Below are 12,535 nucleotides of genomic sequence, written 5' to 3' on the forward strand. Positions count from 1 at the left end.
TCTGTGCCAGTTACACAGCTTTAGCTTCCCCTCCGTAGATTTTAATGTTTTGATGCCTGTTTGTTCTTCAAGCATGCATTATATTATGGATTTGAGCTGTATCGTGATCACATAAAAAAAAATAAATAAAAAAAAAATACTGTTGTATAAATAATTATGTTGTTGCTCTAAATTTCAATCAACAATGTTGTCTGGGAACAATTAATTTTTTCCAGAAGATTTTTTTTTTTTAATCACAATGGCAAAAAGAAAAAAAAAGAGCATATTATTCTTTTGCATTTAAACTTTAATTAACTTTTCATTAATTAACACACACACATTTAGTATATATATATATATATATATATATATATATATATATATATATATATATATATATATATTTTTGCTATTTAAATTGATTTTCCATAACATTTAGTCATGAAATATCTTGATGGCAATCATAGGCTCTCTTCTTTCTTTATATGTATTTATAAAAGATATATGATTTTCGTTTCCTCTTGCAGCATACTGTATTATTGTGCATTTCAACAAAAAAATAAATAAATAAACATTTTGATTAACCTAAGTTACAAAGAGATATATTACATAACCCCTAATATATATAATATTAACTTCTGATTTTTTTTTTTTAAAGTCGACTTTTATGTGATGAAAGTCGAGTCAAAGTCGACAAGCCCCCGATGACGTCATTAATTAGTCTGGAGCTGTGACAAACCCCTTCTTATCTTCAGAGCCATGGCATATGACACAGCGCTGACCACATGGCTATTGCTCCTATAACAGCTCATTTAGCTGATTTTTACAGGACTTTATTAGCTGGCAAAAAAGTAAATAAAATAAAAAAATAATAAAATAAAAAAATCCGCGCGTGTGTCCTGGCTGTTTTTTCTTTGCACAGGTGTTAAGAAATATTTAATTGTGCCAGCTGCTCCAGCAGGGGAGGGACGTAGCGCGCGCTAGGAGGCGCTGGATCTCAGTGCGCGCATGAGTCAACGTCTCTCTCTCTCTCTCTCTCCATCATTTATGATCGCTCTTTCTCTCCGCTGCTCATTTGCTCCGCGTCTTCGATCACTCCTTTCGTTCTGAACCTCAGATCTGCGCGTTCAGTCCAGTCAAGCATCATGAATTGAACGCTTCCAAATGAGCATCCGAGCGCGTAAAGCGTTTCCATTCACCACAGCTGTTCCGCGGTCATCCGGCGCGCTCCGCTTGGGCTTCTTCCGGGAGAAGAAAGAGAGACCCTTGGTTTTTTATTTGGCTTTGGGTGTAAATGCTGAAGCTTGAATGGCTGGAGCTCAGCCTGGCGTTCATGCGCTTCAACTCAAGCCGGTGCGCGTGTCCGAGAGTCTGAAGCGAGGCAGTAGATTTATGAAATGGGATGAGGTAAGTCACCATCAGCCTGTGTGTGTGTGTGTGTGTTTGACGTCTTCCAGTCAGAGAATGAATGCATGTGATGATTGTGTGGTGAATGCGGTTTGTTTGATCGCTCGCGCGGATGTTGCATTGTTTACAAGCCCAGCATGAACGCAACAAACGCCGCAGAGCCTCTCAATCAGCTCTCCATTGATCTCTATCGATGCTTTGACTTCCCAAGTCCATCAGCGCAGACTCTCGAGCCTCGGGAATGACATCAGGTCACTTTGTGTGCAGTAATGTGTCACTGCATCTCTCTGTCACTGATAACCTGACTGCACTAATGCAACAAGCTCATATGTGATTGCTCACTCTGTGTCTGTAATATGAAGCCTTTAAACAAGCGTGCAGTTTGTTAGATAATGTGTCGCATTCTGTAGCGCGTGCTGCATGAGCAGTGATTGAGTGCTGAAGATCTCACACACATTCACCTGTTGGATGAGAGAGTTTTCTGCGAGGAAAAACTCCCTGCAGCTCTAGAGGAAGGAATTTAAAGACTTTGCATATGGTAAATGTCAAATATTTACTGTATTTTAAAGCATACACATGATTTCATCTGTTTCTTTTATTGCATATGCTAAATATACCAGATGTTGAGAAATGAAGGGTTTTGTTGAATATTTAGCACGTTCTCCCTACACTGAAAATAAAATTAATGTGGAAAGAGATTTCTTTTAGAAATTTCTAGTGTATATATATATATATATATATATATATATATATATATATACACACTAGAATATAGATATACATATATATATATTAGTATTAGTTATATATTAGTTATATATAGTTAATATATATAAAACTATATATAGTTAATTAAATCTGATATCATTTTCAGGATTTTTTAAATAATTAAAATTGTTGTTCATTAAAAAAAAAGAAAAAAAGAAATGGTTTATAAGCTCATTGGTGTAAATCTATGAAATGCATTTAAGTCTGATACCATTTTTCTACCATTTAAACAATATTTTCATTGCAAATTATCAGCAGAACAAGAAATATTAACATGCATTCTCAAATGCATTTTGACTGTTCTCTTTGCCACATTAAATATTAAGAGAATTTGACGTGGTGTTGTAAATTAGGCAAAGTAAAACATTTATTGATGTTGGTAACACCTATACTTTTAATGCTTTAACATTCAATGTAAAAGCCATTCTTGGTCATTTTAATTATATCATACATACATTTTAGAACCTGCTGCTATAAATTCTTAAAATATTTAGCATATTCCCCATTATATTGTGTATAATAATAATACATATATTATTAATAATATTATTATAATGTATAATATTATCATATGAATGAACAATACGGGTCTTAATGACTAATTTCTGGACACTTTTGCTTTATTTCACACATATCTTGATCAAGAGATTCTGAGAATCTTGTTCTGTAGATGATCTAAAGTAAAACGTGTTGATGTTGGTAACATCAGGACTCTGGTCTGTTATGTAATGCTATAAAAATGATCAAAAATAACTTTTATATTTCACTTTAATCAAACAGGCTACATTCATTTTAGAAAGTGCTGCTAGATTTCTTCTATCCAGAAAAGCTGGTTTATATGTTAGTGCAACTCTAATTTTACCCCAAATCATCCAGAGTACAACACTTGTTGATGAAAGCTAAATACATTAGTTTTTGAAACATATGCTATAAATTCTGTCCAAAAAAATCTGGTTTATGATGTTAGTGTAAGAAAAAACTCCAATAGCTTTTTTCTAGCATTTCTTTTTGACTTTCTTTTATTTTTATTCAAATGATCTAAAGCAAAACATTTGTTCATGTTGGTAACATCAGGACTTTTGTCTATTATATAGCTAAAGACATTCATTTGAGAAACTTCTGTTATAAATTCTGTCCAAAAAGAGCTGGTTTGTTTTGTTAGTGTTACAAATTCAATCGAATACCATTAAAATCAAATCTGATACAATTTTCTGCATTTGTTTCATTTAAAACATCGCTTCTCACAAGTTTAATCTGATACCGGCATTTTCTATCTCATTTAAACACAACAAAATGAGATTAATAAACATAATTAGCATGGGTTTTATAATGCATTTGAAAAAAAAACAAATGATGATTTGAGATGTTGTAAAAGTAAAAAATTTAAAGAGAGTTTTCTGCGAGGGAAAAGCTCCATGCAGCTCTAAATGAAGTAATTTAAAGACTTTACCGATGATGCATATCAAACATTTCCTGTATTTTAAATCAAATACATGATTTAATTTGTTTCTGATGTTGCAGCTGCTTTATTTTGTACCAGATGTTGAGAAATTAGGGGTTTTGTTGAATATTTAGCATACGTTCTCCCTACACCTACCATTTTTTAAAGATATCTGAAACATCGCATCTCGGTTTTATATTTGCAGGATTAAAAGGAGGAACAAAATCCCATCTTATGGATGTATCCGTGCTCTTTTCGAAGCTGTAATCATGAAGTAGGTGTGAGTCTGGAGGAGTCTGACTGCCATCAGCACAATAATGCCGTGCAGCTTGACATGAGCTTATGCTGAAAATGTTGACATTTAAAAGCTTTTCTCTGCAAATAAAACGGGAAATGTTGGCTTGTTGCTATGGCAACTTTCATGCTTTGAATTCCCGTCTTGCCTTACATTAGCGAAGACACGCCGCGCCGCCCAACTTAGATGTGGGCAGACCCACGCAAGAACCAAAATAACACGATCAATTACAGATCTCTGTGGAGAGGACGCTAAATCCCCCTTCGCTCGGCGGAGGAGAAGTTGGTTCTGCTTAAACAGAGCTGTGACTTGAGTGATGTGACTTCCACCAGGTGCAAAACCAGCACGAATCACACAGATATAGAGCGCTTATGCAACCTCTGAGTCAAAACTCAAATTTTGGTCCGTCCCGAGAATTTTGGTCTGTATCGAGAAACATGTTTTCAAGTGCATTCCTACAGAAATCCCAAGTGTTGCAAGATTAGTCTTCACCTCCCACAGAAACATGACGTCGACTTACACAAGACTTTTGCTTTTTATTTAGTGCACTTAAAATAACTCCTGCAGTTGCATGCACAGATCATATCAGATCAGATCATGTTACCAAATTCTGACTTTTATGGGTATTATTCCGTCCGTTTGCTCAGAGCCACTATTATTTTAGTAAAAGCTTTTGTTAATTATTTGAATATAATACATTTTTTTTTGTCATTTTTTACGTCTATACACAATCAACATTTGAAGTGGATAAAAAAGTTCATCAAAGCTGTCCAGTGGTGGACGAAGTACACAAATCAAGTACTTGAGTAAAAGTACAGATACGTATAATAAAATATTACTCCAGTAAAATTAAAAGTACTCCTTTTTCAATTTTACTCAAGTGAAAGTACAAAAGTACTCAATTTTTTTATGTACTTAAGTAAAAAACTACTGAAAGATAGATGTTTGCAATTTTATATAGGCTAATTTAATTTTATATTAGCACATTTTTTATTTTTATAATCCTACTGCTCAAAATACCTGGGATTTTTTCCAAAATAACCACTATATGGAGTCAAAATATATTTTTGTTCTTGATATGGACTACGCTGATGAGAGTAATGTTCACTGTGAAGCTTACACTGTGATGTACCCGAGAGAAAACAGAGATGACCATCTGATCTTCACCAGTAAGAACAAAGTATTTTACAGTTTGTTGTTTTACAGAACATCACAGTTATATATGACATGATAATAAGGCCTGAAGATTTGAAGGAAAATGTAAGTATATTTTCATAATGGTTTTTTCCTTCTCAAACCTTGTCTGGGGTGTAAAAACACCCCTGGCCAAACGGGGTGCATCTCTTCCCCTCTTTGATAATTACTGTAGTTACCATGTTCTGAACATCACATCCTTTCTTTTGTCCCTAGGTGTAATCTCTCTCTCTCTCTCTCTCTCTCTTTCTCTCTCTCTCTCTCTCTCTCTCTCTCTCTCTCTATATATATATATATATAGGTGGTTGAATAAAAATATTTGGACATTATTTATAAAAATCACCTCAAGTTAGCACCAGCAAGCTTGTTAGCTAGACAGTTAGCATCAGCTAACAATATTTACTTATTTTCAGTACAGTTATGAATAACGTCCTTAATAACAACGGATGAAGATAATTAAGTCTCGAGTGTGTCCACCTTTGTGTGTGGGTCCATGTACATGCTGAATGGACGGGTAAAAAAAAAAAAAAGCCTCAAGTCCAAATATTCATTTATCACCAATTAAGTGTTTGACAAACACTTCCTGCTTCGATGTCCAGATCTGAATTTAAAAAAATCTCAAACATGCTCCGAAGTGCCGATCTGAATCAACCGAGTCGCGAACAGGCTCCGAAGTGCCGATCTGAATCAACCGAGTCGCGAACAGGCTCCGAAGTGCCGATCTGAATCAACCGAGTCGCGAACAGGCTCCGAAGTGCCGATCTGAATCAACCGAGTCGCGAACAGGTTCCGAAGTGCCGATCTGAATCAACCGAGTCGCGAACAGGCTCCGAAGTGCCGATCTGAATCAACCGAGTCGCGAACAGGCTCCGAAGCGCCGATCTGAATCAACCGAGTCGCGAACAGGCTCCGAAGTGCCGATCTGAATCAACCGAGTCGCGAACAGGTTCCGAAGTGCCGATCTGAATCAACCGAGTCGCGAACAGGCTCCGAAGTGCCGATCTGAATCAACCGAGTCGCGAACAGGCTCCGAAGTGCCGATCTGAATCAACCGAGTCGCGAACAGGTTCCGAAGTGCCGATCTGAATCAAGCGAGTCGCGAACATGCTCCGAAGTGCCGATCTGAAAACTTCCACCAAAGAATGTAAAAAATAACTCAATTTCTCTAATAACTCTATACTCTAATAACTCTACAAATTTATGAAAGACTCAGATCACGTATCTAAAAATAAATCGCTATAGTAAAAGAGAAATAATAAGAGGAGTGAAGTTTCCTACCTTTCTGCTGTGTTTGGTCCTCACGCGCATCTGACGCTCCGCGGCGCATCTCGGCCCCTCACACGCGCGTTTACAGCGCTAAATTAATCATCTGTGCTAATTATTATACATTTACTTCATTGTCAGCTTCAGGTACTTCATTTATTATTGTTAAATGAACTGTTTGAAACAAAGAAGGTTGTATTTCAGTAATAATTCTAAATTATCAAAATAAAATATATAAAGTAATGGTTTCTATTTTAATATCCTTTAAAATATAATCTATTTGCTGTATTTTCAGCATCATTCCTCCAGTCTTCAGTGTCACATGATCTTTAGAAATCATGAAAATATGATGATTTATTATTTATTAGAACTATTAATAGTTGTGCTACCAAATATTATTTTGGAATCTGTGATACTTTTTTCAGGACTCTTTGATGAATAAAAAGTTTAAATTAAATAAATAAACTTGAGTAAAAGTACAGATACGTATAATAAAATATTACTCCAGTAAAAGTAAAAGTACTCCTTTTTCAATTTTACTCAAGTGAAAGTACAAAAGTACTCAATTTGTTATGTATTTAAGTAAAAAAGTACTGAAAGATAGATGTTTGCAATTTTATATAGGCTAATTTAATTTTATATTAGCACTTTTTTTTTTTTTTTTATAATCCTACTGCTCAAAATACCTGGGATTTTTTTTTCAAAATAATCACTATATGGAGTCAAGATATATTTTTGTTGCTGATATGGACTTGTGTTTTAAAGTGTTTTAAAGTTTGTGGTTTTACAGAACATCACAGTTATATATGACATGATGATAAGGCCTGAAGTTAGGAACAACATTTTAAGGAAAATATAATTATATTTTCATAATGATTAAAGTACATATACTTGAAAAATGTACTTAAGTACAGTAACCAAGTAAAGCTACTCCGTTACTGTCCACCACTGAAGCTGTCTTAAAAAAAAACGCTTTTGGTTTTTGATTCAAGATGAAAGGTTTTGATCCACTTCAAATGTTGACTACATTTTTATTTATTAGTTTTTGTATTTCAAGCTAAACTAAATGAAAGTGAGAAATATTTTTATATATGAATTCATTTTTTTTTTAAGTATTTAATTTCAACTAACAAAAATGTTTGTTATTATTATTATTGAACTTTATGTGTTATATTCTGCCCTATGATATCAAAATTAGATTTTTATGGACTTTATTTCATCCACTTGCTCCAAACCAGAGCCACTGCTGTTTTTGTATATATTATTAGCTTTATTTAATATTTTAAATTTATTTTAAGTTAAAATACTACTTTAATTTCACTGATATAATATTATTTTAGTTTATAAAATTTTATAAATCTAGATAGTTTTTAATCCATTTTTATTTATTAGCTTTTATTAGATTTTGAGATTTTAGTTTAAATTAATGTTTTAGTAATTTTGGTTGCATGTTTTATTTTACGAGTCTATATTGTTTTTATTCTTTTTTTTTTTTTTATTATTATTATTTAATTTTATGAGTTATATTCTACAATTTGACATCAAAATTGGACTTTGTAACAGTTCCAGTGTGGGGAAAAAGGAGGGTTTGCGTTGGCATTCAGCTTTGTCCCTGGTCTTTAATTATTGTTTGGGGTGTTATCTGGAATCTTTGAATTTTGTACAGACTTTACGCCAACATCAACAACAAAAATTGTCATTTTTCTTTCTTCTTCTCCTTGCAACTTTATTTGGATTAAGTTTTTTCTTGCTTTTTGAGGAGCTTTCCATCAACACTGTGGTATCGAACTGAATTAACATTTTTGTGCATGGAATATCAGATCATTCGTTGCTGAACGAGAGTTTTTTTCATTAGCTTCAGTATAGAATATTTATCTTCTTGCCCCAGTGTGTGTTTCAGGGAGGTGCATATTGAAGGACTGAATGGACATGGTTTTGATTTAAATGGTAATACTGCATGGTGGTGGGATGTTTTTTTTTTTTTTTTGTTCTCTAAATATTTTATGTTATGAATTGATTGGTTTGCAAATTTTGCAAACTCTGTGCAAAAGAGTTGGATGGTGTCCCTTCCCTATTATTTTATTGTGTTACATATTGCCCTTAATGTGGAATGGTTGTTACAACTTGAATGGGTTTTATTCCATCTATTTGTCTAAGCCATTGTTATTTTAGTACATACTATTATTAGCTTTTGTTAATATTTAATTTTGTTTTATTTGTATTTATTTTTAGTAATTTTGTCGTGTTTATTATTTTATTAATCTATATAGTTTTTATTATTTATTCATTTTTTATTTTCGTTATTTTATTGCTTCCAGTGAAACTAAATATAAATATATTTTTTATATATTTATTTTTTATATTTGACTTATTTTTTTTCATTTAAAGTTTTTTTTTTTTCAAGTAGCTATTTTTATTTATTTTGGTTTAGTTAATTATAATCCTGCTCTATATGCAAGTGTAAAGGAACCTTTCAGCACATATATGCTCTTTAAATATATGACATTACAGACCAATAATAATGACATCTTGCATTTAGATCCATATTGTCCCAAATTGTTGTCTAACAATAGCAAGTTCTTGCCATATAGTTATTTTAATATGTCAAGTTAATAAAAAAATTTAAATGTTGCCTTTGCATGTATCAGAAATGAAACTGCAGATTTTGTTTTATTTCCATTTGAAGTTCTTTTTTTTTATTGTCCTTACTCATTTCCCCTTTTCCCAGCCCTTTTTCAAAACAAAATACCTCTGTGTATTAAAGAATATCTTCATCTTTTCATGCGAGCTTAATGCACATTGTGAATTTGACCATTTTTACACCAATTCTGCTGTGTATTTATACTTAATGTCATTTTTCTCTGCTTAGGATTCATCTACAGTGACTCCAGTGACGTTGCGCGTCGATCCGCAGGGATACTTCCTCTACTGGACAGATCAGAATAAGGTAAAGTTTCTCAAATCAAAATCCAGTGCAGTCTGATTTAAGTTTTTTGATATATGTTACTATTTTTTTTTCTCCCCACAAGTGCGTCCCAGTTTTGTGTGCTGTGTTTGCTAACCTGTTTGTCCATTGCACTGTTATTCTAGTTTTATTGCTATACTATTTATCACTATTTCATTTGTATTTATATATTTATATTATATATTTGTTTTTCTTTTTCATTTTAGTTAAAGCTTTCATTTAGTTTGTTGTCTTTATTAAATGTCTATTTAGTTTTTATAAAATCTTCAAAATAAAAGTCTTCATTTAATATTTAAATTTAATGAAAATGATACATTTTGCCTCTTCAACAATTTTTTTTAAATATCTCTTTAATAAGTTTTTAATATTCTATTTAATTTAATTTAATTTAAATTTACATTAAATACAATTTTATTTATGTATTTTCCATTCTAATTTTAATTTAATAGGAATTTTGTTTTGTTTTTGTTTTGTTTTGATGAACATGTCTTTTTAGTTTTTAGTAATTTTTATTCGTTTTTTAATTCTTTTTTTTTTTTTTTTGCCTTTAACTATTTGGAAATAAATGCAAAGGAATATTTCTCTAATATATATTTCTAATATTCTCATGCATTAAATTGACATTAAATTGATTATTTTTATTTATAAAATGTAACGTTTAACTTATTTTACTTAACATAAATATATTTTAGTGTTTTTAGTTTTAGTTGATGATAATAACACAAGTCGTGGGATTTCCTGCCGATGACATTAAAAGTATTTTTACGTTAAAAATGTCACCCTTTTTAGCTCTAGGCATCCTGAGCATTAAAGCCAGACGTTAAAGATTTACATCTCATCAGAAACAAACTTTTCTCTAGTGTGGTGTCACATCCCAAAGTCTGAGGTTGAGTCTTTTGTCCAGATGGATCACCGACAGCCAAATGCTCACATCGCCTCAGAGTCTGGCCCAGAGAGATGTCCCACTTTAAATTAGCCATTTTCATCCAAGTATGGATGATTTTTCATTTGAACTGTTCCGGATTCTTCCTTCACTTTGTGTGTTTGCATTAATATTCTAAACATGTTTATTCAGTGATGATCTTGACTGATGTACCTGGAGCTGCTGATCTGATAAACAGCTTCTAATAGATAGTGCTCAGGAGTAAATGTGCTGAAATAATCTGATGGAGTTAAGTGTGGGTGAAGACAGAACAGACGTCACGCTGTATTAAAAGCATACTGCCTTGCTGTATATGATTACACAAGAATACAAGCATGTTTGGAAAGATAACATCAGTCAGAAAGCATCATCTTATTATGCCAAATTAAGGGCATTGAGCTGAATGTTGAAAAACACTTAATTCACTTAATTCACCTCTTTTGATGAACTTCAAATTTTGTAGACGAAATTATACTGTACATGAAATCAAACTGACCCTGTTCACTTTCATAATTCATGTTCCTGGATACATTTCTTTTAAATGGTGTTATTTTAGGATAATTGGGATAATAGTGTAGTTATAATTAATGTTTTGAATCAGGTTTTATCTTTGTATTTACAGTTGTCATTTAAATTTTAGTTAAAGATTTGGTAATTTTGTCGTGCCTATGTTGATATAGTGTTTAAATTAGTTTATTTCTGTTTTAGGTATTTTAAGTACATTAAGTTAAACTCTATTAAAACGAGAAATGTTGTCTTGGCGGCTAGATGAAAGGAAAAGTTTTATATATTTTATTCAAGGTAAAGTGTGACCTGGACATGCTTTGAGAGTAAACTCAACAGGAAGTGAGGTCATCGGCTCCCCTCTTGCCCTTTTATGGAAGAGAATCGATTATGATTCAGTCGAGTGCGAGTGTATTCCAGCTTTAGCATGTCATTTCTCATGTCAGTTTGTGAGAGCAGCAGTAACATCAGAATAATATTCATCTGAGTGACTCAGTCTTCAGATACCAGATGGTATTGAATAAAACGCTGCTAATTGTGACGGACTCCGAAGGACTCGAGACACCTAAACTGCATCCAGTTATCAGAGTCAGTGTCTGTGTGTATACAGGTGCATCTCAAATCATGAAACTTGTGTATTAAATAAATTCAGTGCAAACAGACTGGAGTAGTTTAAGTCATTCGTTCTTTAATTGGGATGATTTTGGCTCACATGTAACAAAAACCCACCAATTCACAACAAATTAGAATAAGGTGACATGCCAACCAGCTAATCAACTCAAAACACCTGCAAAGGTTTCCTGAGTCATCAAAATGGTCTCTCAGTTTGGTTCACTAGGCTACACAATCATGAGGAAGACTGCTGATCTGAGAGTTGTCCAGAAGACAATCATTGACACCCTTCACAAGGAGGGTAAGCCACAAACATTCATTACCAAAGAAGCTGACTGTTCACAGAGTGCTGTATCTAAGCATGTTAACAGAAAGTTGAGTGGAAGGAAAAAGTGTGGAAGAAAAAGATGCACAACCAACCGAGAGAACCGCAGCCTTATGAGGATCGTCTAGCAAAATCTATTCAAGAATTTGAGTGAACTTCACAAGAAATTGACTGAGGCTTGGGTCAAGGCATTTGGTGAACCACAGACAACGTCAGAAGCATCTTACCTTGGATAAGGAGAAGAAGAACTGGACTGTTGCCCAGTGGTCCAAAGTCCTCTTTTCAGATGAGAGCAAGTTTGTATTTAATTTGGAAACCAAGGTCCTAGAGGGAAGGGTGGAGAAGCTCATAGCCAAAGTTGCTTGAACTCCAGTTTTAAGTTTCCACAGTCTGTGCTGATTTGGGGTTCAGTGTCATCTGCTGGTGTTGGTCCATTGTGTTTTTTGAAAACCAAAGTCACTGCACCCATTTACCAAGAGATTATGGAGCACTTCATGCTTCCTTCTGCTGACCAGCTTTTTGAAGATGCTGATTTCATTTTCCAGAAGGATTTGGCACCTGCCCACACTGCCAAAAGCACCAAAAGTTGGTTAAATGACCATGGTGCCTGTGTGCTTGACTGGCCAGCAAACTCACCAGATCTGAACCTCATAGAGAATCTATGGCCTGTTATCAACAGGAAAATGAGAAACAAGAGACCAAACAATGCAGATGAGCTGAAGGCCACTGTCAAAGAAACCTGGGCTTCCAGACCACCTCAGCAGAGCCACAAACTGATAATCTCGATGTCACAACGTAATTGAGGCAGAAAATAAAGCCAAAGGAGCCCCTACCAAGTATTGAGTACATGTACAGTAAAT

General features: G+C 33.6%; 2 protein-coding genes across 2 annotated transcripts in view; one reads left to right on the forward strand and one right to left on the reverse strand.

Annotated features, from left to right (window-relative positions):
* Positions 1–12,535, reverse strand: part of LOC127976343 (zona pellucida sperm-binding protein 4-like) — a 191,339-nt gene that overhangs the window by 54,109 nt on the left and 124,695 nt on the right. The window lies entirely within an intron of this gene.
* LOC127976340 (1-phosphatidylinositol 4,5-bisphosphate phosphodiesterase beta-1-like) overlaps positions 1,024–12,535 on the forward strand; it is a 63,293-nt gene continuing 51,781 nt past the window's right edge. The window contains exons 1-2 of the mRNA XM_052580701.1: positions 1,024–1,386; positions 9,217–9,294. Of these exons, the coding sequence (XP_052436661.1) occupies positions 1,288–1,386; positions 9,217–9,294 (177 nt within the window). The 5' untranslated portion in view covers positions 1,024–1,287. The remainder of the gene's footprint in view (positions 1,387–9,216; positions 9,295–12,535) is intronic.

The sequence above is a fragment of the Carassius gibelio genome, chromosome B17, assembly GCF_023724105.1.
Source record: "Carassius gibelio isolate Cgi1373 ecotype wild population from Czech Republic chromosome B17, carGib1.2-hapl.c, whole genome shotgun sequence".
NCBI classification, from domain to species: domain Eukaryota; kingdom Metazoa; phylum Chordata; class Actinopteri; order Cypriniformes; family Cyprinidae; genus Carassius; species Carassius gibelio.